Raw genomic sequence first — 25,500 nt, forward strand, 5'->3', positions numbered from 1 at the left:
CATGCCGTTACGTAGCCCCGCTTGGTCTGAGTGTCCTGTGTTAGCATTAGACTCGACAGCGGTAACCATCCGTCACATAAATAATCCCAGAAGGTTGTTAAATAACAGAGATTGTTCCAGAATCTTAAAACAATACCCATCTGGATAAGAAAATATTTGTCTGCTGCACAATTAAATAATACTTGCTACCCGTCCAGGTGACTGGGCTTTGGGAAAAATAAATATATACATATATATATATATAAAATGTATTAATAATACAAAATAATAATAATATAGTTTTTGTGTGCAGCAGACATAATCTGAATCAGATGGTTAAATGATTTCCACTGTAATGTTATTACATGAGAGGCACAAACTGGGGCTGGCTGTTATGATGCTGTTGGCGCTTCATCACTTTTCATACTTGTCATTGTAGCTTTTTGTTTTTGCATCCACAGCAGTATGTACAATGTAGTGCGTCTTTCTTTTTTTGTCGAGGCACAAAGGTCACAGGGCGTTGCACCTGGCAGCCCGCACACTGTTCCCACTAACGCCACAGAGGCCCATTGTGTGCGAGAACAAGCGAGCCACACACACACACACACACACACAGCGATGCCGCATGGGCCGCACCAGCTTTGAGTCTTTCCCATCAGCGCTCTCGATCACAGCACGCTGGGGAGGTAAAGCGAACAGAGCAGCATGTTCTGACCCAGAGCCGGGAAGCGGCGGAAGGCCTCCCAGGCGTCCGAGAAGATGTTGTACTTGAGGAAGACGCGGTGCTCCAGGCTGGTGGGCAGGCTGACGTCCCGGCTCATGATGTACACGCCGTCGTTGTGCAGCGTGCACGTCAGGTTCAGGCCCGACTTGGACGTGTTCTCCTTCAGCTGGACCCACTCGCCCGTGGAGACGTTGTAGGACTGCACCGTCAGCACGTCCTCCGTCTGGCTGGGACGCCGCTGGCCGAACTGCAGCTCGTGGGTGTAGCCGCCCACCAGGTAGATGGTGTCCTCCACGGAGAGCATCTGCTGCTTGCGGATGTGCGCCGAACAGCTGCGGAACACCGCCCAGGTGTCGGAGGCGGGGCAGTAACGGAGGACGCTCGTGTTCCTGTCTGTCAGACAGCAACAAAAATAAACATGACGTGAAACTGACAAAACTTGTTTCAGAAGACATGCAGAGCACAACAACCACCAATGAATACAAACCCGCCTGTATGAGGAAGTTCTTCTAAGAAACGGTTTATTACCAAGTACATTTGCACATACAAGGAATTTGGCTTGGTGATTGGTGACAATAAACACAGAGCAACGGTATAAGACGTCATTTAAGAATAGAAAATATATGAATATTACATTTTAGCCTGAAACCAAATTGAAACCCACGTGCATGCATACACGCATACGCACATACATATGAATCTGCCCTCATCTATACTTTGTACCTTTTTTTTTAGTTGAAATAAGAAACACGCACACACACACACACACACACACACACACACACACACACACACACACACACACACACACACACACACACCGTACTTCTATACCCTGAATACATGATGTTTTGCTGGCTTGCATCTCACTGTTTTGTCGTCCTCTTGATGTTATGCCTATGCATTGTCTTTTTATTTTTACAATAAAAAAGAATTTAAAAAAAATAGAAAATACGAAAATATATAATAATAATAAAAAAATAAAACTAATTAGGAGTCTGTTTAAATTAGACCAGCTCTGAACAACAACCACCAATAAATACCAACGTGTATGTAGCATGAAGTGTACATACAAACATCCTGATCTCACCCGACATTGTAATAATTAATACACAGCCGGGAGGATGCGGTCCATCAGGACCGAGACCTGACTTTTACTTAATAACATATACTTGTTTCAATGTACTGTTATCTGTTTGTTTACAATATTTATCTATAAAATATGTCTTGATTATTTCACTGTGTTTATTGCCATGCACCTTCCACCAAGTCAAATTCCTTGAATGTGCAACGTACTCTGCAATAAAGGATTCTGATCATTTTGAATGGGCCACAGTTTGTAAGTGCATGTGTGTAACACTGTGTGTGTGTGTGTGTGATAGTGTGTCTGTCTACTGATTTGAGTTCACCTCTTGCAGTGTATCCTCCCATGACGTAGATCATCCCCCGGCATTCGCAGGCAGAGAACTCGGCCAGTGGGTCGGGCATGGAGGACACGCAGGTCCACCAGTCCTGCTCTGGGCTGTAGCACTCCACCGTGCCCAGACTCTGGCCTCCGACAGCGTACATCTTGCCCTGCACTGCCAGCAGCTTGAAGTTGGACCTGGAGGAGAGGATGCAGTAAGTGACACACGACAGCAGCTACTGATGTGTTGGAGAGTGGAAGGGTTATACCTCTTCTGGTTGAGCGGAGCCACCTGGTTCCACTCGTTCCTACAGGGGTTGTAGCAGTGCACCGCCGAGATCTCCTGGCTGGTCATCCTGTAGCCGCCCACGATGAACAGGTAGTTGTCGAGGACGGCCGAGCCGTATCCTCTGACGTTGATCATATCTGGAGGCAAGTTGTTGGCGAGCGGTTTCCATCGCTGCTCCACCTCCCCGTACCTCAGCATGGACCAGGGTTCATCCTGATCCGGCATGTCCAGGGAGAGGCAGGTGAAGTCCCCGATGGCCACCAGGGTGGCGGTGCCTTTCATGCGCATCTCTCTGACCTGCTCTCGGACCGCAGAGGGGAGGCTGCTGAACTCTGGCTGCCTCAGCATGGGATGATAGTAGCAGCTCATGTATTTGAGGCAAGCGTGACGCAGGTCGTGAGTCCCGTAGACTTCCGAGAGGCTGAACAGCTCCACGCAGTTGTCCAGGCGGATCTCCGAGGTGAGGAGCTTGAGGATGGAGGTGACCTGGAGGAAGGAGGCGGTCTCAATCAGGTCCTCCAGGGTCTCGTTGACCACCTGGACCTTGGAGGTGTTGATGAACTCCAGGACCAGCTCCAGGCCGGGGACACTGAGCCCCTGCAGCTGCACCGAGTCCTCCGTGGACTCCCTCATCCCGGAGCTGTACAGCGCGCGGAAGTAGTCGCTCTTCTCTATCAGCTTCTTTTTATTCACCTCGTAGATCTTGTCATCCATGACGATGGCAATAATCTGCTCAGATGACATGACGAAGAGAGCGTGTTTGTGTTGTTGTTGTTTTTCTTCTTCTTCCAGGCTTTTGTTTTTGCTTGCCCCTTTTTTTCAGCCTCCTCCGCGAGACACTGTTTACATTTCACCGGCGAGGGAGCCCCGTGGCCGGTCTATATATGGTCATGTTGAGCCCGTAGCCCGCCATGGAGCAACTGCCGTTAGCCGTTAAACGTTGGTTAAACACGGTAGTTTATTTCGGCCGCTGACAGTCACGTTTCCCATTTTATAAGACTTTTGCGGGGCAGTGTTGAGCTGTCAAATTTCTACTGTTTTGATTCTGCGCTGCACCGGACGTCATTTCCGGGTTTTATGCTTCTTCGTGGGGATGTTTTTTTGTAGCGCTGCTGCTTGTGTGCTGCCGCCACCTGCTGGTGGATGGAGGAATAGCTCCACATCGTGAGACACTGTTATTAAGACACAACGCTATTGTTCACAAAAGAAAATAAAAAAAAGAAACAGGTTCACTGCAACAAATCTAAATGTAAAGAAATTAAATCAAACTAGCGTAAAACAATAGAAGTAAACAGAACATATTTCCAAAATCAACAAATACAATACAGAAAACTGTAATTGTGATATGCAAAATTGGTTATTGTGTAATGTGTAATACCTTATATTCTACAATATTGAATACATGCACTCATTTTGACTCTTTTCATTTCCTTAAATGTTGTTTACACCTGTTGTTTTAAGTATATATATTACACAAAAGTACATACGCCTAAATTTCCCAGCAGAAATTACAATTAGCTTGGATCCTGGATTACACTTTTTTTTTTAATTTTGGATTTCAGTACACTGGTTTTACACCAGTGAGAGTGTATTATGTATGTCAACCAAATAGAATTAGACTGCAGTGGTTTGTAAACGGTTTACTAGAATAGTTTACGTGCTAATTGTCAACCCACTACCCAAACTCACAGTGTGAATAAATGTTCCAGTAGTTGATGAGACCATCTGTCTTGTGTTCACAGCCCTGTTTTTAGTCAGTCTTTACTTCAGGGGAAGAGATTTTACTGGATAGTGGACGTCATAAACGTTGCATGTATGTATTATTTGATAGTTTGGGGGTCTTTTTGTTTATGTCTTATACAAATCACTATTTGTTTGAATGGTATGCAAATACATTTGCCTCTTCTTGTCTGACATGTTAATTTGAAGACCTAATTTTCCTACAAGGGCACTGAGTCGGTCAGTAAAACTTTCAGTTTGAGAAACAATGTCCTGGAGTTCACTGACATGGCACAAAAACATTCCTCTTGTGAATATTTTATTTTGAAAAATGTAATAATTAAATAAAGATCTTCACCAGTTCGATTAATTTAATTCTCATTCTAAAATAAACTGAGTTTAGAGGCTTTGTAGGAGATTATATTGCTTTTACCAGAACGACATATTGAAAGTGGATTCATATTATAATGCACAATCATCATAAACCATAAACTGCATTGTTTTGGACAATTGTAGTGTTAATCTCCAGCTCATTTGACAGTGCAGAGTTATAATAAGATCAGCAGCCAGTAGGGACGTTGTCTACTTCCAGCTGTCAATCAAGATAACGTGCGTTGTCACATTCTGGCGTCACTGTCTGAGGTTTTATCTGAGAGAGAAGTGAAGAGACCAATAAATCACCAGGCTGAGGCAGACGGCGGAGCCTTCAAAATAAAGGCATACAGCTTGATATATATTTTAAGAAAGGATGCTCTAAGATACTCAAAGCTTCACTTGTGTCAATGTTTTAGATCTGTAATGAAACATAAACGAGCTGTGAACCCACTTTCATGAACAACAGCATATAGTTTGTATTTGCAGCTTTAGTAACGTCAGGGTTTAGAAATGCAGTTTCTGCGTAGAAATACTGTAAAGCCTCGTAGCCGATGGTAGAAATGTGTGCAGACGCAGGTGAAAATTAGCTTTAAGATGATTTTGGTACAATACATAAGATGGTAGCATTCATGTTAAATGCTGTTGACGTCTCTTACGAATTATATGAACAAATAAAGATTAAAATGTCTCTTGTTTGAAAAAGAAAAGAAACTTTGTAAAACCTGGGTCAGCACATGTTTTTAATTGTTCGACAAAAATACACGTTTAATAGTAGGCTACTGGTCAACAGAAAACAATTATATCTGGATCATAAATTAAAAGTATACACGGTTTATACAGCTGAGTCGAGCACCTTTCTGAAACAATGATTAGGCTACACATTGCAAAAGGTCGCAGAATAAAAAATTAAGTCATGCGGATAAAAAAATACTAAATTAAATAAATTATAATAATTGGTCATCAGAATATCAACAAGAGTACTACATTTGCCTATACTATACCACATATTTTCGTTCTTCAAATCTTTATTCTCACTCTTTATTCAAAGGATCACAGACACAGGGGTTTTAATTTGAAAGTCAATCCCGGAAGTACTTTTATGTTGTTTTGTCACACTGTCCGTCTTGACGGTGTTGTGGGTGGAGGGTGCGCGAGAGAAGCGCATCAATGACACCGACACACAACCGCTCACCGCGCGGCCTGGTTCATGTTTCTGGCTCCAGTCAGCGGACAACCGGCTGTTAGTGATCCGAGCTGAGGATGCGGGATCCGGCGTGGGCCTCCCGGTCCCCCCGCTGCCTGGCGCTCATCATCACCGCCCTCACGTCATGTGTGTCCGCCGACCTGCGGCCGTGCCATGAGGTGAGCGTAATGACCGTTATTACTATTATCTCCTGATGTGCAAATGCTACTTTATTAATCAATATTCTCATCTATTAAATACGATTGTGTGTCCCATCATTTAATGCAGTGATCAAATCAAGAACATGGCCATGCATGCAGAATTTAACAACCACATTATATCCAAAATGCTTCCCTCTAATGCACAATTACAATTAGCCCACAACAAGTCGTTTTCCATCTTCATGTTTTGACTCAACTGTAATTTGGATGCACGAGCACACGGTCCTCTGCACGCAGCTCATCGGATTAAAAATGTGGTTGATGTTGATAAACACGCTCCAGACCGAGATGACGCTTGTTCTGGCTGTGCATCCCTCCTCTGGCAGCCCCCTGCCGGCCAGCCCGGGCCAGGATCCCCGCGGATGGGGAGAGAGAACCGGATCAATGCTGCTTTTGTTATCCAGCTTTTTCATGGAGCCCAGAGGCAAAACGAGGATGTCGCATTTAAAATAAATAAATAAACATCCACACCCTAACACAATTTATGTAGAAACTCATTTAAATCTTTGAACTTATGTTTAAACTCATTTAAAAAAGAAAAAAGAAACATCCACATCTTAACACAATGTAGGTAGAAACTCATTTAAATCTTTGAGTTTATGTTTAAACTCATTTAAAAAAGAAACTTCCACATCTTAACACAATGTGTGTGAAAAATATTTTAATCTTCACATCTTTTAAATAAACATCCACATCTTTCCACAATGTATGTAAAAACCTATTTAAATCTTCAAAGTAAAAAATCAAATCATTACAATTTTTCCATTCAATAATAAGCTACCGCCAGTAGCTTATTATCTTAGCTTAGCATAAAGCTCCCAGCTAAGGAGCAGTCTGGCGCACCCCCCACATAGTTTTTAGAGTTACGTTGTGTATAAATTTCACAAACAAAATTGTATGTGTTAGTTTTTTAGCTTTAGCTAGATTTTGTCACCTTCTGGCTGCTTTTTTCCACGCTTAACATATTTATGCTAACCAAAGCTAACAGCAGCGGTCGAAGAAGTATTCAGATCGTGTACTTGCATTAGAAATGAAGTAAAAGTACCAGCGTATTAGCATAAAAATATACACAAGAAAGTAATTATTGATGCATTACATATGTTCATCACTTTAATGTTACAGCTGGGAAAGCTGAAGCTAATTTGAATTATTTTATATTTTATCTGCTGGGTAGCTTGTGAATTCCCCCTGAGCAAGTTTTTTTTTATAAATGTATAATATTACTTTGTATTGGTTAATCCAATTGTTCTATTATGAAGCTTAGAATTCACAGTTTATTACAACAAACTATAATATAGATTGCAAAAGTGCATAAAGATATGTAAAGATAAATGAACAAATAAACAATACACCAGTGGTGTAAAAGATAGACAAAACAATATTATGCTATGCTATGCTATGCACAGTATGAACAGTAAACACTTCTGTCATATTTACAGTTGAATTTGGTTAAATATCTTAGTGAATATGTACATTGATGGTCTAATTTACAGCTATTTCTTTGTTTTATAGATTTTTTTAAGAGAGATGCTTTTGTCATCCAACATTCAATACAAAATATCAGCAGATGAAAAAGATTAGTATCCATCTTTCCTGTTGTCCGCACAAATCCCCCAAAACCTACGGTCCTATAATCTCCCGACTCAGAGAGGACGGAGCTCGTCATGGCGTCGAATTTTCATCGCCTGTCCCCGCTCCTGCTTCTTCCCATCAGTCTCCATGACAACCAGCGTGAGTCACCCGGGAGACCAGCGAAACACATCAGCCCATGTGTTTTTTATTAGTGTCACCGTTGGACCCATTAGCACCTTCACTGACCCGCTTGTTTGTTGACGCCGCAGGATGTCCTGCTATATACGTTAAAGAGGCACTCGTCCGTGTGTGTGTGTGTCCGTGTGTGTGTGTGTGTGTGTGTGTGTGTGTGTGTTTGCAAGAGATCTACTAATCTATGCAATAATTGCATAATTTAGAAACCAAAGGTAAAAGGAGTCAAGGTTAAATCTGTTTACTGTCCTCCTGTGTTATAAAGCCGCAAAATACCTAAAGTCCACGTCTAAATACCACAATGACTGTAAATATACCACAATATACACACAACCAGCTGCTCGCAATAGACCACAAAAACACGTCAATCACTTTGGTCACTTTAATCACTTCAACTAATATAAATACATTTGATTCTGTCTGTATATACTATTGCTATTGTGGATTTTTTAATGTTTTTATTACTGTTTTACTGTTTATTTATATTGTTTTTTTATTTTACTATATGTCTCTTGTTTGCACTTTACCCGTCTGCTGCTGTAATCCTGCAATTTCCCCACTGCGGGACTAATAAAGGAATAGTTGTATTATCTTATTTATATTATAAATAGCAATAATAATTTTAGACATGGGCTAGCTGTTTCCCCCTGGTTTTAGTCTTCATGCTAAATTAAGCTAAGCTAAGCTAACCAGCTGCTGGCTTTTCCCCCAAAATCCTGATAAAATATGATATGTGACTGGTGCGTCTGAGGGCTACCAAACATGAATTAAAGTGAAAAACTCCAGCACACTTTCTTTTTTTACTGCTGGTTTTAGTTATTTAATACATATGTATTAATATGTTTTTACCAAAATGTTGTATTAAATCATGATCAAATAAATGAGTGATAAGTAAAACAGTGTGCAGATTTTATTTTAAAAGATTTTTCTAAATTTAAGTATTTAAAAACAATTATAAGAAAAAAGAATAGCCTTGATAATACGATACAGAGCATAAAATAAAATGTTTCAAATTTAAGAAAAAATATCAATATGTTGAAAGCAGGTTTATAACCTGTAACGTAATACAATTACTAGATTTAAGGATAATAAAAACACACTTTTAGTTGTCATCTTTAGCTCTAGAATAGCGATTGAAAGCAGCTCATTAAGTTGCTTTGGACAAAATGTTCCTCTAAATAAATGTTCAATCAGTTCAAAAGCTGAAGCATAACATAACATAATAATGTGACATAATAATGTCACAACCGGCCGTCCTTGGAAAGTCTGTGCGGACGACTGCTGGACCATTAGTGTTCAAGTGGGTTGGTTGCCGTGGTGATCGGGGTCAGCCACCATTTTGGCCCTTTTGAAACCAGCTTTTGTGCATTCATGTGAATTCAACTTCATGGCTGCAAAAAAAAGGAATGTGAGATGTCACTGTTAACTTACTACACATTCCTCTGAATGGAAAGATCTGAATATAGTTTATAAAAAAGAAAACATGACATTAACGTGTGCACCAAATGTAGTTGCAATCCATCCAGTTCAAATATTCAGGGGACAATGAATGTCTGTGCAAACAGGAATGCAAATATATTGAATTGCTGCGGAGATATTTCAGTTTGGATCGAAGTGATCCAGTGGATGGTGCATTGATCCTAGTGTGTGTGTGTGTGTGTGTGTGTGTGTGTGTGTGTGTGTGTGTGTGTGTGTGTGTGTGTGTGTGTGTGTGTGTGTGTGTGTGTGTGTGTTCTGCAGACCGACTACTACTACCAGTACACAGAGTGTGACAGCACAGGGTCACGATGGAGGGTCGCCATCCCGCTCAGTCCAAACTCCTGCTCAGACCTTCCACCTCCAACCAGAGGAACAGACTGCTGTAAGTGTGTGTGTTCATATCTGTGTGTGTGTGTTCACATATCAACATGACCCTCTTCCCTCTCACCGTCTCACAGCCTTCTCCTGTCCGGCCGGGATGTTTCTAGAGATGAGCACGCAGCAGTGCACGCCGTGTGCGGCCGGCTCGTACTCGCTGGGCAGCGGCCTCAGTTTCGACCAATGGGACGCCATCCCCGCCGGCTTCACCAGCCTGGCCAGCTTCTTGGACCCCGGGCCGAGTGGAGAGGACATCCAGGCGTGTAACAGGTGACGCAGACCCTCACATCCCAGTTGGGTGTCCAGCCATTGTTGTTTTTAGCTGTATTGTTGATTTTTGTTTTCTGCAGCTCATCATGGACGCCGCAGGGTGTGTATCTGGAGTCCAACCGCGACGAGTGTACAGTGTCTTTGGTTTACGCCGTCCACCTGGAGAAAAAGGGCTCCATCTCCTTTACCTACCAGTTCCCCGACAACAACATCTTCTTTGAGTTCTATGTAAGCGCCCTAAAAGGCTTCCTACGATATAATATACTCTGATATTCATTTGCCAATATATCAAGCTAATATTGGCTTCCTAAATGGTGTTTTATTATTATTATTATTATTATGCCACAGAAATTATCCTGAATTTGCCTAAATCTGCTTAAATAAAATGCACAGGCCAAGTGACTTAATTCATAAAGAGTTTTAGGGTGCATTGGTTGTGTACATTTCTATTTCAGAAGCTTTTATATATCTTGAGAGAAAGAATAAGTTGCAGAAATAGACAGACACATTTGGAATTAAGCTCAACTACTCTTCATGTAAATTAAATATGAAGCTGTAATCCGCAAATAGCATAGTTTAGCATAAAGAAACAGAAGGAAACTTGCGCGCTTTTCTCTGTCCAAAAGTAACAAAATCAACCTCTAAAGATCACTGATTTATGTTATATATATATATATTTTTTTAAATTATTATTCATACAAAAACTTCTGTGTAAAAATGTCTGGTAACCTCACGGTGGTGACAAGCTAGCCTGCTAGCTGCTCCCACTAGTTTCCAGTCTTTGTGCTAAGATAAGCTAATGGGCTGCTAGCTGTAGCTTCATATTAAAGAGACAAATATAAGAGTGGTATCAATCTTCTCATCTGACTCACGATTCTTAGACGGAGGACATTTTCAAACTGATAGTCTCTTTAAGTTTTCATGCTTCAAAAATGACGGAAGCGTGACAAGTTAAAGACGCTATTAGCTCAAATATCTTCTCTTTTGTGTTCAACAAATCCATTTATTTACGTTTACAATAATATCAAATTAAGTAGTGCATGTATATTGTGAAGAGAGAGAGAGAAGCAGCTGTTTTGGCTAAAAGCTAAAATGTCAACATGTGTTCAGGTCCAGAACGAGCAGTGTCAGGAAATGGCTCAGACCGATGACCAGAAGTGGATTAAAACCACTAACACTGGAGAGTGGAACACACACACAGTGAGTATCTGACTCTGCTCGTGTTAGTAGGGAAAGCATTAAGATGTGTGTGTGTGTGTGTGTGTGTGTGTGTGTGTGTGTGTGTGTGTGTGTGTGTGTGTGTGTGTGTGTGTGTGTGTGTTTGCTTCACCCTGTGCATGTTGTCTTCGTGTTTGTTTTTAGGTGAATCTGAAGTCCGGTACGAACATCCTCTACTGGAGAACCACCGGCATCTTGGTGGGAGGGAAGATGGTCAAACCCGTGCTGCTCAAGCACATCCAGATACAGGGTAGAGCCAACCTCAAACACACACAGTGAAGCCTTCACGACCTCAACGGTGCCATTTTATATTTGATGTGTAATAAGTGGAGATCAAATCAAAGATCCCTCGTCAGATATAAATTGCTCTCTGGAATTACTGCACACTAAATGAGATAAAACCGGACTGCTTTCAGTTCAAAAGGTAAAAAATGACTTTGTGTGTGTGTGTGTGTGTGTGTGTGTGTGTGTCCAGGCGTCGCCTACACATCGGAGTGTTTCCTGTGTCGGCCCGGCTGGTTCAGCTCGGCCCCCGGCTCCTCGTCCTGTCAGCCGTGTCTCAGCAACACTTTCTCCTCAAAAGGGGCGTCGTCCTGCACCAGCTGCCCTGAACACTACTACTCACGTACGTACCGGTGCACCTCGAACCACCGACCTCAATCCTTTCACTCTCACCACATGTGCTTCGTGTTGATGGCTTATGACATAATAACAAAAGTATGATTCGCTTTTTTAACATTCTTTTAATATTCCTACATGCAACTTAATAGAGCTGATGTGATACGGGATTTCTGAGGGTTAATATCATGATACTTGAAAAGTACATGCTTCTAGTACTTTTTACTCAAATACTTATCTTAAACAAAACTTAATAATGATACCATTTGGTTATTATTGTTTGTGACAAACATATTTACCATGGGAAGTAATTCTATTACTGAAATAATGGTGTTCATTATCAAATAAACCACTTTAAACTTGACTTGATATGATATTTTAACTTCACACATAATTAACTCATTGTAAATAATAACCGAGTAAAAATTAACTAACTAAGTAAAATTGAATAAAAATAATATTGCCTTTAAAATTTTTAGGTTTTTCCAACACAGACAAGATAATAACAATATATTAGTGATAGATGAATTGATCTTCTGCTACTTTTCTGCTTCTTTAATAGTTCTTAGTTATGAAATGAACAGGTTTGTACTCCAAAAGATGTGTGTTCACATTTAAAGTGTTGCATTCTGTAAATAAAAGCTAATATTACATTAATTAATTTAATGGATATACCAGACAACTCACTGGTTGCTTTCTCTGCATCACTGTGACCTGGATCTTCATCGTCTCCTCCTCCTCCTCCTCTCTCAGATGAGGGATGGGCCGAGTGTAAAGTGAGGCCGCCGTGTTCAGAGAAGGATTATTTCCAGATCCACACGGCCTGCGACAGCGAAGGGAAGGTCAGCAGCATCCACACGTTTTACCTTTCACACACACACACACACACACACACACACACACACACACACACACACACACACACACACACACACACACACACACACACACAGCCTCACCTTTTTAATATGCAAGGAGACACACAAACACTAGAGAGTTTTAAGTATCTAATAAATTGACAATTTGGTGATTTTTAATTTCTTGATTAACATACCCAAACGAAGCAAACATATTGCAATTGAAACTACACAATTTTGAAATGTATAGACAACTGCAACTGGTTTTATATTTAAAACACTATCAGGGCTGAAAACTATATTTCTCAACTAAAAATCACACACAAACTTTTAAATCGTATGTTTGCATGGGATACGCACTTACGCTTCTTTAAAAAAAATCATTCAGCATGAAGAAAAACTACTAATCAACTATATAAATCATAGTTGACTAAAACCCTGATGGCCCTGATAGTACGTTACACATACCAGGAACATGGTGAGGTGAATGGTGCATAACAATAAACACAGTGCAATAGTATGAGACTGCATTGCATTTCATTGTATTTGATTAAAAACAGAGAATGGATTTAATCAGAAACTAGAGAAGTCTCACAATGTGATGAGAAAGGACATGATGAATAGCTTAGTTAACGTTTTTCATGTCACCTGATCCAAAGTCAACCCCACTGGCACGCGTCCACGACCTTGGCCTGTTCTGATTCACGTCTCTGAAAGCGCTGAGTCAGACTGTTGGAGACCAGAGGAGAAACGTATCCCTCTGTTGTTGTTTGTATGCATCTGAGTCTGCGATGCTCCAGGTGCATATAACTAAGTGTATTAGAGCGATGCAAATCCTCTGTGGGTTCCAGACGCAGGTGTTGCATCGTTGGGTGGAGCCAAAGATCTGTGTGGAGAACGTCACGGGGGCCGTGGAGCTGCCCACCGCGGTGCAGAGGGAGCCCTGCCCGCCCTGCAACCCCGGCTACTACACCAGCAACAGCAACGACTGCGTGCCCTGCCCACCTGGAACCTTCTCCGACGGCACCTACGGTACGCCTGCTCACACCTGGCATGTCCTGCTACCCAGGCCCTGGAGCTGCATTCATGCAACCAGAGATTTTTAATCACTATTTATCTTAGGAACGTTAGCTACACATGCAAACAGAGGCCACCCAGCTGTGTTATCAACTCCTGAAAAGATGGTTCTTGTGCAAACGTAATGTTTTACCAAGCAGGAACATACCTTTGTTGTGTCTAAATAAAGCTTTGGTGTGTGTGTGTGTGTGTGTGTGTGTGTGTCAGTGTGCACTGAGTGCCCTGCAGGTACAGAGCCGGTGTTGGGTTACGAGTATAAATGGTGGAACGTGTTGCCGTCCACCATGAAGACTTCCTGTTTCAACGTGGGCAACTCCAAGTGTGACGACATGAATGGTGAGCGTTGTAAATGATCAACTACCTACTAACCACCCATTCTCTGCTAACTAACTATAACCAACCACCTAATATCTAACTAACTAACTAAAACTACCAACTATATACTTGCTAACTAAATCTACTAACTACCTTACAACTATACTAACATATATAACTATGAAACTAACTTAATACTATTTATCAACTATAAGTTCATTCTCGATCTTGGTAACAGCGGTAAAGAAAACCAGGTCCCTTTAGTAGCTGCTCTGGAGCTTTCCATCTTATCACATGATCTTCATCAGCAATTGGTGTCTTGTCTGAGTATCAAGGACCTCTAAAACGTTCTCTTCTACTGATGAAGATCATGTGATGAGAAGGACTTTGTGGTGAGATTGTTTTCTCCACATTAAGTCCCCGATCAGATACTCGCATATATATATGTTTCTGCAATAAAACGGCATCATATGTGTGTGTTCATGCAAGCTGTAATGTGTGTGCATCAGGATGGGCGGTGGCAGGGGACCACGTTCGCAGCGGAGCCGGCAGTTCAGATAACGACTACCTCATCCTCAGCCTGCATGTGCCTGGCTTCAAGTAAGTGTGTCCTCTCTCCGGAGATCTGGAGGTTTGTGAGTCTTTTTGATATAAATTCGGACGAGGCGAAAAGAGAAAATCAAGACATTGCCGTCTAAAATCCACTAAACAATACCACTTTTCTGCATCTGTATCACCTGAATCTCTGCCACAGGGTCCCAGCCTCCCTTTCAGGCATGACGGGCAGTGAGTTTGGCTGGATCACCTTTGTGTTCGAGACCATCTGCTCTGGAGAGTGTGAGCTCTACTTCATGATGGTGTGTGCTTTGATTGTGTGTGATTGTGTGTGTGGAGCAGAAAGGTAGTAATTAGGTGACTTATTTCAACCAGTCGAGTTTATTTCTTCAGTGTTCTGCACATTTGTATTTGATATTTTCCCACCAGCTAACGGTTGTACTGTGCTGCCCCCTGCAGGATGTGAACAGGAAGAGCACCACAGTGGTGGAGTCCTGGGAAGGCAGTAAGGTGAAACAGTCGTACTCGCACAGCATGACCAGGAACGACTCTGTCACGTTCACGTGGGCCTTCCAGAGGACCAACCACGCTCTGGACGTAAGCAGAGTCACACACACAAACCCCTTCTTCACTTTAATGTCCTGCCTCTGGATTTAATTCTCTGTATTCATTGATTAAGTAGTTAGTTAATCGTTCTTCTTGTTTTCTTGAATCCTAATGATGCTCCTGAATTTGCTTTTAGCTCAATCCAAATTCTTGTCTTTTAGAGAAATGTCTATTGGATGAAGGTGTTAGAATGAAACTTAGTGCGTTTCATGTCCCCCTTTAAGAATTATTATCACTCTCGTGATCCTTCAACTTTGAATCTCGCCCCTTCATAAGGTCATACTTAAAATGTTTAAATAATAAATGCAAAAATTGTAAAAATAGAAGTTAGTTAGTTCGCATTTTAATTTGAAAATGTTTATTTATTCAGTGTTTGATTACATTTTATAGTATGAAACAGTATTTATAGCCTAAGCTGTTTTAAAAGGGTCTTTTACAACATTAAAAACTCGACAATATACCAAAAATATACAAATTCAATAATTTTTTTCCCAATAACCACGTCATTCTCATTATTATTTTCTAAGTAAAACATGTTATTATTATTTTATTTATTATTTTGAATTACTAAATAGTTTTCTTTATGTTTGTGTGTTGCTTAACATCAAAGAGCAAATAACCGTTAAAGTATAGTTTTATGACGGTGTAAATAAATTGTATGACATCACCAGCATTACTGCTATGAGGGAAAACACAAACTTCCATTCGATATCCAGAACATAAATGCACTTCCATGTTTCTACCCCTGTCCCGTGCCTGCATGTGTGCAGGTGCGTCGCTACGTCAGCGACATGGTGAAGCTGTACTCCATCAGCGTGACTAACGTGCTGGACGGGGTCGCGTCGGCGTGCCGGGCCTGCGCTCTGGTGCCCCAGAACTCCCAGCGGGCCGGCTCCTCCTGCGTGCCGTGCCCTGCTGGTTTTTACATCGACACAAACACCAACCGGTGCCAGGAGTGTCCGCCCAACACACACCTGGCGGGGCGCCTCACCTTCGGCCAGGATGCATGTGTCGCCTGCGGGCCTGGAAGCATTAGCAACAAGGTAGCCTCCTCTGGGATACGAAGACAATCTTAGTTTTGATCCCTTACTTTGAAAATAGTAGTAGATTTTTCGACGAAAACCTTTATTTTTCATTAAAAAAAAAGTCCAATGCAAATTAATATCAAATCAGGAATAATCTGATCCAAGCATTATTAAAGACGTTTTGGGAAATAAATAATGTCTACTCTGGTCTAATCAAGCCACAGTTTCTCAACCTTGGGATTGTGTGTCCTTGTTGGGCCACAAAAGACTACTAAGACTTCTATAATTTCTATAATAACCATATTGGGCTCCCTCCATGATTCTGATAGCAAAAAACACACAAAATGATTTGTAAACTTCCCAGGTGCCACATGAGGTTCATTTACAATGTGTATAGGGGACTAGAAAGAGGTTTCCTGAAACAAAAAACATGTTAACTTACCAAAAAATTGCAGTATATATAGTCACTATATGCACGTGTTGTGTTTTCTGAATAGTGGTTGAGAGTTCATGTGTTTGTTTTCTTTCAGGAACACTCTCGCTGCTACAGCGACTGCTCCTTCTCCCACACAGAGAACAACCGCACACTGACCTTTGACCTCAGCCCCCTGAGCGACGTGGCCTCGCTGACCATCGGGCCGAGTTTCACCTCTAAAGGCACAAAGTACCTTCACCTGTTCAACATCAGCCTGTGTGGCCACGAGGTGACTCGCACACATCCGTCTCGTATGAAAGCAAGACTAAGAAATGCGTTTTTTTGTGTGTGTGTCAGCATTACTTCTCTTTACTCGCTTCAAATATTATTTTATATAAGATCATTTTCCTGCTATCTGCCTGTGTGTGTGTCTGCTTCAGGGGAAGAGAGCCGCCGTCTGCACCGACAACGTCACCGACGTGTCCATCAAGGACGACCAGAGCGACTCGGCTCAGCTGGTCAACTCGGTGGACAGCTTCACCTGTCAATCAACCATCATCCCAGCGGATGGGCGGGGTTTCAGGATGGCCATTTCCTCCCAGTCCATCAGCCTCGCGGACTCGTTCATCGGTACGACGCTTGTTAAAATGTGGCTCTTATGTGGATTATTACCTTGCGAAGTTGCCTTTGATATCGTCGGCCATGTTTCTTTCCAGGAGCGACAGTGGACTCGGTCCTGGATCGGGTAAACGCTGCACCAGATCTTTTTCCGGGAAAGTGGAAAGAGGTTCCAGACATCAACTTCTTCTACAGGTACAATATGAGACACAGAGTGAGTGAGTGAGTGTGTGTGTTTCTGTTATTTGTTAACTTATTTTTCTTTCAGGTCAACGCAGGCCACGGCTTCGTGTGATCAGGGACGCAGTTCAGTCATCACCGTCCGCTGTAACCCCGAGAAGTCTGAACGAGGAGAGCTGGCGGTGCCCAGGTAGCTTATAATGTACTCTATGGATGACAAAAAACACCTTTCTTTTTTTAGATGAGGCCAAATGAGCGTGAACCAACTGTATAATATACATGAAATACACATATTTTGCACAAAATGAACACAAGAAGTTAAATTCTGTGAGAAAATGAAAAGAACTTCTGCCTGTGCAGCTCCTGTCCGGCGGGAACATGCAATGGATGTACGTTTAACTTCCTGTGGGAGAGCGCCAGCGCCTGTCCGCTCTGCGCCGAGGACGACTACCACCGGATAGAGGGAGCGTGCAAGAGGGGCGTCCAGGTGACACACATTCTGTCACATGACATCTGTCACATGACCCCATGATGATCTGATCCAAACAGGGAATGTGTTACAGTAGTTTTAATTCCCAAGCATGAATTGGTGATTGAAGAGCGACGAATTAACTATTTTTGCAAATGTTTATCCAGCATAGAAATTATAAATAATTATTTAAGGAACGGACTAAATATATTTGATAAAGGCTCAGTATTCAGATTCAATGATAAGCTCCTCAAACCCACAATTTTCTTTTTCTTTCAACGTGTAAATGATTCAGTTCGACTGGATATAGCTGCATCATTCAGTTTAAACTATTATTTTAATTCCCTCAGGTGGAAACACAACAAAAACCTCTTTGTGCTTCATGAAAGTTTAATTTAATAGTACAAATAAAACGTGTTTTGATTTAAATAAACCATATGAAAATCCCATTTATCAAAACTAAGATAAATTAGACGTGGTGGTGAAATAAAGAAGATTCTTCTCGTCGGTTGGTTCGTGTTTTGCATTGAAAATTCTGCTAAAACTAAATTGATATTGTGAATTTTTCATCCCAAAACAAAGTCGTTCCTTTACGTTGTCAGATCTTCAAGCAAAAAAAAAAACTAAACGCACACTTCTGCTCATTTTAGTAATGAATCCAAATGACAGGGGCAAAACATGTGGTAACTCTGCAGGAGACGCTGTACATGTGGAACGAGCCCAAGCTGTGCACCAAAGGCGCGCCGCTGCCTGCCAGGAGCTCCTCTCCGTGCGAGGCCATCGCTCTGTGGCTGAAGGTCGGGGTCGGAGGCGGGGCCTTCGTCGCCGTGCTCCTCATCTCCCTCACCTGCTATTTCTGGAAGAAAAACAAGAGGTGAGAGGCAACCGGCAATCGGACGCCACCGCCAATCTCAGCCGCGAGCCAACACGCTCATTAAGATGGCTTTGAATTGTTATTTAAAGGCGGAGCTGTCACCTAAAGACAATATATATTGTTTTTTTTTTACATAAATCACATAATCTTTGGTTTTATTAACCAGCTTTTTGGATGTGATCTCTTAAAATGAAGCAGTCTGTTTTTTGAAGACGTCTTTTTGTGTTGTAGAGGTCTGAAGAAGTTCCAGTTTTGCAGATTGTAGAGAAGGGAGAAGAGAGATTATCTTCGTTTGAGTGCTCTTTTAGAAGAACTTTGATTTTTTAGGATTAAACTATTGTCATGAATGTCAGCTTTTCCAGTTTAAAAAGCGTTGGTATCTGCCTTTAAACACTGGATGTTGTCGCTGCGCTAATAACACGCTGTCTCTGGATGACGGCGTCCCTGTGGTCTGTGTGCAGACTGGAGTACAAGTACTCCCGCCTGGTGATGTCTGCCAACAAGGACTGTGAGCTGCCGGCTGCAGACAGCTGCGCTCTGGTTGAAGGGGAGGAACCCGACGACGACGTGGTCTACACCAAGAAGCCCTCCCTGCTGGGGAAGCTGCGGGCCATCGCTAGCAAGGTGGGACTCTGACTTGTGGTACATGTTGTTGCACTGCATGATTCTGTCTGTGATGAATGCGCAAGGTCACCAAAGGTCATTAGGATTCATCCTCTGGGAACCATGAATGTTTATATATAGATTTAACGTAACATCTTTTGATGTGTGTGTGTGTGTGTGTGTGTGTGTGTGTGTGTGTGTGTGTGTGTGTGTGTGTGTGTGTGTGTGTGTGTGTGTTGCAGCACGAGGCGAGAGACCGCTGCGAGTCTGTGCAGCTGAACTCCCCTCAGTGTGATCGATGGGTCCTGGGATAAACCGAGAGTGGAGTAATGGAGGAGCAGCCATGATGTCATAACCTGTCCTTTGGGGGGGGGGGCACCGATACGGACCTCTGTTTTCACTAGAAAAAACTGGACAATGTCTTTTCCTTGTCGGATAAACAGGAAACACACTCCTGCTGTGACGCCACGGAAGCTCAAGGAAGGCAACTGAAAGAGAAACATGCTTTTAATGGTTTTTTTGTATGTTTTGTATTTTTATTTGGATATTTTCTGTTCGGAGTTACGTATTTATATTAATGTTATAATGATGAACCTTTTATTAAAGTCCTATTTGACTTTGGGATTTGTGTGTGGATGATGTTTATACTATATACAGTATATCGGATATATATATATATATATATATATATATATATATATATATATATATATATATATATATATATATATATATATATATACAAGTAGAGCTGAAATGATTCATCAAAAATCTATTGGCAACGATTTCGGTCATCTTTTTTTTATTTTTCATGAAGATATTTCATGGTTCAAGCTTTCTAAAATGTGAGAATTAGCTTTTTATTTTCATAATTTTTATTCATCTTTAATAACTTTGCGGTTTGGGCAAAACAAACATTGGGAAAGCGTCTCTGTGGAGGCATCTCTGACCATTTTCTTTTTACAAACCAAAGTTGCAATCGATTAATTGATAAAATAATCAGCTTTCAGTATACTTTTAGTGTAACATCCAGGGTCATTGCCCGGTCGGTCTCCCCGGCAGACACGCCCCCATCCCCGGGTCCGTCCCCCGCCGTGCTCCGCCCCCTCTCCTCTTCCTCCTCCTCCTCCTCCTCCTGTTCTCCAGCCATCGACGAAACTTCACAGCCGACTTAACGGCCGTTTAACGACCGTTGGATTTATATTTTGACGCCGAGGACAGCGATGCTGTGAGGCGGGATGCGAACCCTTTCCAACGGCTGAATCTCGAGACGTCGCGGTGGAGATGAGTTCATGAGCGGTAGGAAACGCGAGTTTTACCGTCCCTCTTTTTCTTGTTTCCCCTCGTGAAAACAATCACGGCCTTCAGGGGAACAGTCGCGAACAAACAGTCGTTAACGAGTCTGGTTGTCACCAAGAGTTTAAACTCGGCGGGTTTTTAGCGGTGATTATTGTAGTCGCTTTATTTGTTGCGTGTTTTTCCACGCAAACTTTTTTGGGGGGAAAGGAAAAAAAACTGAAGCGCAGTCCCGTGACGTCACGTCGAGACCGAGGAGAGAGAAAAGATGTCTCATGATAATTTAATTAAAAATGGTCGATAATGTTGTGTTTTATGGCACATTAATATTAATTACAAGTAAAACTCAGAGACAAGGTAATCTCTTCAAAGAAGCTGAGATGAATGTAAACTACTTATGTATAATATTATGTACATATATTTATATATAAATAATATAATAATACACTATTTATATGTATTTACAACATGCTTATTATTCATCTAAAATTCCAATTATTTACTTGTGAGCGTGTCTTTTCTGACAATAACAAACAGTATTTAACACGTTGTGTGTTGTTGTTTTGTATCCACACACTTATGTTATAGTTATATGTGTCATGTGGTCAGTCTTACTTACATCTGTTAAAGACCAAACAGTCAATCAAGAAAATAATCAGAAGATTAATACTGATAAAGATATAAGTGTTTGTTTCAATCCACTATTGACGAAATCAAGAAATTCACACAGTATTTGGGAGTAATGTCAGTTTCCAGTCCTGTGTTTTGGATTTTGCATAAAAGAAAAACTTAAAACACCAGAAGAATATACATTATAGTGCAAATGTTTGTGTTGCAGGTACCCCACTAGAGCTTCTCCGTTCTCCTGCTAGTTGAAGTGGTGAGTTACTCTCCTCCGTGTTGTGTGTGTGTGTGTGTGTGTGTGGTTTCACATGACTGTGTGTGTGGGAGAACAAAGTGTTTACAGAAAGTGTGACGTAGAGGTTGGTGAACTACGGGAGGAAGTCTGGTTTGAGATCAGGGGGACACAAACAACCTCTAAGTTGTCAAAAAATAAATAATATTATGCAATAACATTAAGAATGTGTGTGTGTGTGTGTGTATATATATATATATTAAAGTAGCCTAATAATAAAGAGCTCATGTGTGTTTGTTTTAGGGAAGATTGTGTTTCTAGCTCCTGTGAATTACTGATATTGCAACAAAAAAAGGTTCTTCTTTAAAAGTACCCGACTGTGATAAAATCTGAATCTGATTTATTAAGTAGGTTTTCACAAGGAAAAGGAGGAACTTGTTGGTATTTTGGTGCATAACAATCTAGATAGAAAGAGAAAAGCTGAGAAAAGAACAAGCAAAATGTAAGAATACACAGAGAAAATAAAGTGTATTCAAAAAAAGGAAATATTTGTCTTTAAATTAAATTACAGCGTTATCCCTGAAAAATGCTGAAGTTTGACTGACCTACAGACAGTAACTGTATATTTGAATGTGATTTAGATACTGCCAGACTTAATCATTCCATTGGTCTTTAATTTGAAATTGAATATTGTCATTTTTGTGTTTTTTTTTTTTAATAATTTCTTGCAGTGTCCGTTCGACTCCATCATGGCTCGTGGTTGCATCTGCTGCGTTAAATACATGCTCTTCCTCTTCAACCTGCTCTTCTGGGTAATTATTCCGCACACATCCATCAGCAGGGAGATCCAACTAAATGGTTTTATTATCGCCACATCGACAGGAAGTTTCTGAGTTTCCTGCATGCTTGCCTTTCAGCTGGGTGGGTGTGGCCTGTTGGGTGTGGGCGTGTGGCTGTCGGTGTCTCAGGGCAGCTTCGCCACGCTGTCGCCCTCCTTCCCGTCGCTCTCCGCCGCCAACCTCATCATCACCCTGGGCACCGTCATCATGGTGACGGGGTTCCTGGGATGCCTGGGTGCCATCAAGGAGAACAAGTGCCTGCTGCTGAGTGTGAGAATACTACAATACCCATCATGCATCCCTTCTGAGTCTGTTCTGTCGGGATGTTTGTGTTTGGATTTTAAATGTTTGAGCCACTTGGAAGAAGTTATGTTGTCTGAATAAAACTTTTGTAATTTACGTCTAATAGCTGAAATTAGTAGGAACGTCATATTTATTTATATAAATGCAACATGTATTGTATCCTGCATGTTTCTGCTCATTTTAATTCTTTTAATCAGACACTTTTCTTGTTTTTACTCCAGTTCTTCATCGTTCTGTTGATCATCCTCTTGGCCGAACTCATCCTCCTCATCCTGTTCTTTGTCTACACCGACAAGGTAAAAGCACAATCATACTTATTGACGATCCTCTCCTGCTGTGGTTGAGTCCCGACTATGTGTCCCATGATGCACCTCTTCGTCTCCGTTTGTCCAGGTGAGCGAAAACGCCAGACGGGACCTGAAAGAAGGACTGGTGCTGTACAACACAGACAACAACGCCGGGCTGAGGGACGCATGGAACGCCATACAGGGAGAGGTATATTACCAACTAATTCAACCTTAATATCTGCCTTTTTTAAATTATTTTGTATTATTGTATTCATGCAATTACCTTCTCCCCCGCCTGTGCACCAGTGGCGATGTTGTGGCGTGGACGACCACAACGACTGGTACGCCGCGCTGCACGACAACGTGGTTCCTGACCGCTGCTGCCAGCAGCTTTTCCCGGGATGCGGACGCAACGCCTCCAACACCTTCTGGACGCGGGTCAGTGCGCTTCTCTGTGATGCAAAGTCTTTGAAATTATGTATTAAAGCTCACTATCAATATATAATGTTTTAATGAGTGGGTTGATCTAACCTTTAAATGGAGCCATGCTGCCTTTATGCTAAGTGGCTAACAGGTCTGGAGCTTAATACCTACTGTACACATATGAGGGTGGTATCTCTCTTTTTATCCATCGCATGGCTAGAAAGACAATATTTCCCAAAATGTCAAACTATTCCTTTAGACGACACGATCAATATCACTTCATGCTTCACTTAAGATAAGATAAAATAATCCTTAGTCCCTCAGTGGGGAAATTGCGGGAATACAGCAGCCTTGCACACAATAGAGACACATAATAAAAAAGTAATATAAATAAAATAACAATAAACAGTAGTAAAACAGTAAGGAGAACTTCAGTTATATGTTACTGTAGTGGACAATAACAACTGATGGTTTATATGTTTGTAATATATTATCAGAGAGTGTTGTTATATGTGTATATATAAAATAAGATAATCCTTTATTAGTCCCGCTGTGGGGAATTTGCAGGATTACAGAAGCCTTGCATGTGAGAGACACATAGTAAAAAAACAATTAAGTAATATAAATACAAATAACAATAAACAGTAGTAAAAAAACAGTACAGAGAAGAATACAGTAGCAATTTTAAATTAAATATACATACGGAATCAAAAGTATATAAAAGTTTTATATACAATATTTATATTGCACCAGATGAGTGCAATCAAAGTGTCCACAGTGAGTAAAGTGTAAAAAGTATAATATATAGATATAACAAATATTTATGGATCATCCTTTTTAAATCAGTATCAATGTATTATTTATTTGGCTTTTTATCAAACAAGTCCTTAAAGGTCATCCGTGAATATTTTTTTCAAAATTTGTGAATATAATTAAAAAAAAAATGTCTGTATAACTTGACATTAAAACAATTAAAGCAAGAAGATGGCTTCTGATGTGCTACTTGTGTTCTCAGGGCTGCTATGAGAAGGTGGAGGAGTGGCTGGATGACAACAAACACCTTCTGGGAACCATCGCCATGTGTGTACTGGTAATACAGGTAAGCAGCTCGAGATCAAACAGTTTATTTATTTGGTAATTAACATGTATTTAGCTGATGCTTGTATTCAACTTAAGGGGCTTTAAATAATGAATAAATAAGTGCATCAAATAACCAAATAAGCGGCTTCAAGTATACTACGCCGTAAGAAAAAGGCCAAAGAATATAAAAATGTGTTATGGCATAAAACTCATCACTATGTATTGTATGGTTAATAAAAAATATATCAGGAAAAGTCAGCATGGTGTGCAATATAAATGTCATAAAAGGTCGTAGCATAGTCATATAAGAAAGTGTCATAAGTTAACATTGTGTACAGCATGCCATGCATTTTGTAATCATTGCCCATCTCCTGTTGCACTCATCCAAACAGCTGTATTGTTTTTAACGTGGTCCGTTGTGTTTCCAGCTGCTCGGGATGGCGTTCTCAATGACGCTCTACCAGCAGATCCACCGCGCAAGCAAGAAGTATGAAGCCTGACGGGATTAACGCTCGTTTATCATTTCAACTTGTTAATATTGGTTCCATAAAATACATCACTTGTAGATCTCATGTGTGCCACTACCGTCTTTTGCTCACTTTGTTTTTCCATCTATTGAACTAGTTTTTATTAGTCAGCTTTTGAAAATCCTCACTCTTATGCATGTTGTTTTGTGAAATATTTGTGATTTGTCGTTGACAAAGAGGAAGTGTGAGGATCCATTTAGAAAAAAACCATTGTGTACTAACATGTTCAATAAAAGCACTCTTCACAAATGTGATTGTTTGGCTTCAGGCGTGATGAAACTCATTGACACGATGATCGCATCACTCGTTTTCTTTTGCTCCTTCAATCTTTACTCTTTGATTATCCAGATGAAAGCAGCTGCAGGTCATCTCACACGTTAACATCTTGTGGATCAATAACATCTTTGATCCTCTCTTTGCTGTAGTCACTGATAACTTATTAAAGGCAAGTTTTGCTTTAAATTACAGAAACAGATGAATAGAGAGGTAGATTTTAATCAACAGTTAACAGGACATTTATCTAAAACATTGGTTTATAGAGTTGTTCACACTGAGATTACATGTCGTCAGTCACATTCTTTAACATTCTTTAACAGACTCTAGAAAGTGACCTAGTCTTATCTACCGGTGCACAAAATATCAAAGTATTCCCTTAAAATCTTGCATCTCTCCA

At 41.0% G+C, this 25,500-nt stretch overlaps 3 protein-coding genes across 3 annotated transcripts; 2 read left to right on the plus strand and 1 right to left on the minus strand.

Moving 5' to 3' along the window:
- Nucleotides 1-647: 647 nt before the first annotated feature.
- On the minus strand, nt 648-3,141 carry klhl42 (kelch-like family, member 42; the record flags this gene model as incomplete). Its single annotated transcript, XM_079236148.1, has 3 exons — nt 648-1,096; nt 2,113-2,306; nt 2,378-3,141. The coding sequence occupies 3 exons, from the start codon at nt 3,139-3,141 to the stop codon at nt 648-650; spliced, it is 1,407 nt and encodes a 468-aa protein (XP_079092274.1).
- Nucleotides 3,142-5,751: 2,610 nt separating this feature from the next.
- Nucleotides 5,752-19,597, plus strand: LOC306752657 (endosome/lysosome-associated apoptosis and autophagy regulator family member 2-like; the record flags this gene model as incomplete). The annotated part of the gene is made up of 22 exons (XM_079236451.1): nt 5,752-5,853; nt 9,400-9,520; nt 9,597-9,786; nt 9,867-10,014; nt 10,897-10,986; nt 11,149-11,254; nt 11,480-11,629; nt 12,376-12,464; nt 13,331-13,511; nt 13,764-13,892; nt 14,381-14,471; nt 14,626-14,728; nt 14,886-15,023; nt 15,803-16,075; nt 16,588-16,761; nt 16,913-17,102; nt 17,189-17,285; nt 17,359-17,460; nt 17,631-17,757; nt 18,435-18,613; nt 19,075-19,237; nt 19,459-19,597. The coding sequence occupies 22 exons, from the start codon at nt 5,752-5,754 to the stop codon at nt 19,528-19,530; spliced, it is 3,015 nt and encodes a 1,004-aa protein (XP_079092577.1). The 3' UTR covers nt 19,531-19,597.
- Nucleotides 19,598-20,386: 789 nt separating this feature from the next.
- LOC306752538 (tetraspanin-9) lies at nt 20,387-25,067 on the plus strand. Its single transcript, XM_079236312.1, has 9 exons — nt 20,387-20,515; nt 21,351-21,392; nt 22,100-22,180; nt 22,286-22,477; nt 22,732-22,806; nt 22,904-23,005; nt 23,104-23,235; nt 24,236-24,319; nt 24,729-25,067. Exons 3-9 carry the CDS (start codon nt 22,118-22,120, stop codon nt 24,798-24,800), a joined length of 720 nt encoding a protein of 239 aa, XP_079092438.1. The 5' UTR covers nt 20,387-20,515; nt 21,351-21,392; nt 22,100-22,117; the 3' UTR covers nt 24,801-25,067.
- The last annotated feature ends 433 nt before the right edge of the window (nt 25,068-25,500 follow it).

This window comes from Taurulus bubalis, assembly GCF_910589615.1.
Source record: "Taurulus bubalis genome assembly, chromosome: 20".
Taxonomy (NCBI): Eukaryota; Metazoa; Chordata; class Actinopteri; order Perciformes; family Cottidae; genus Taurulus; species Taurulus bubalis.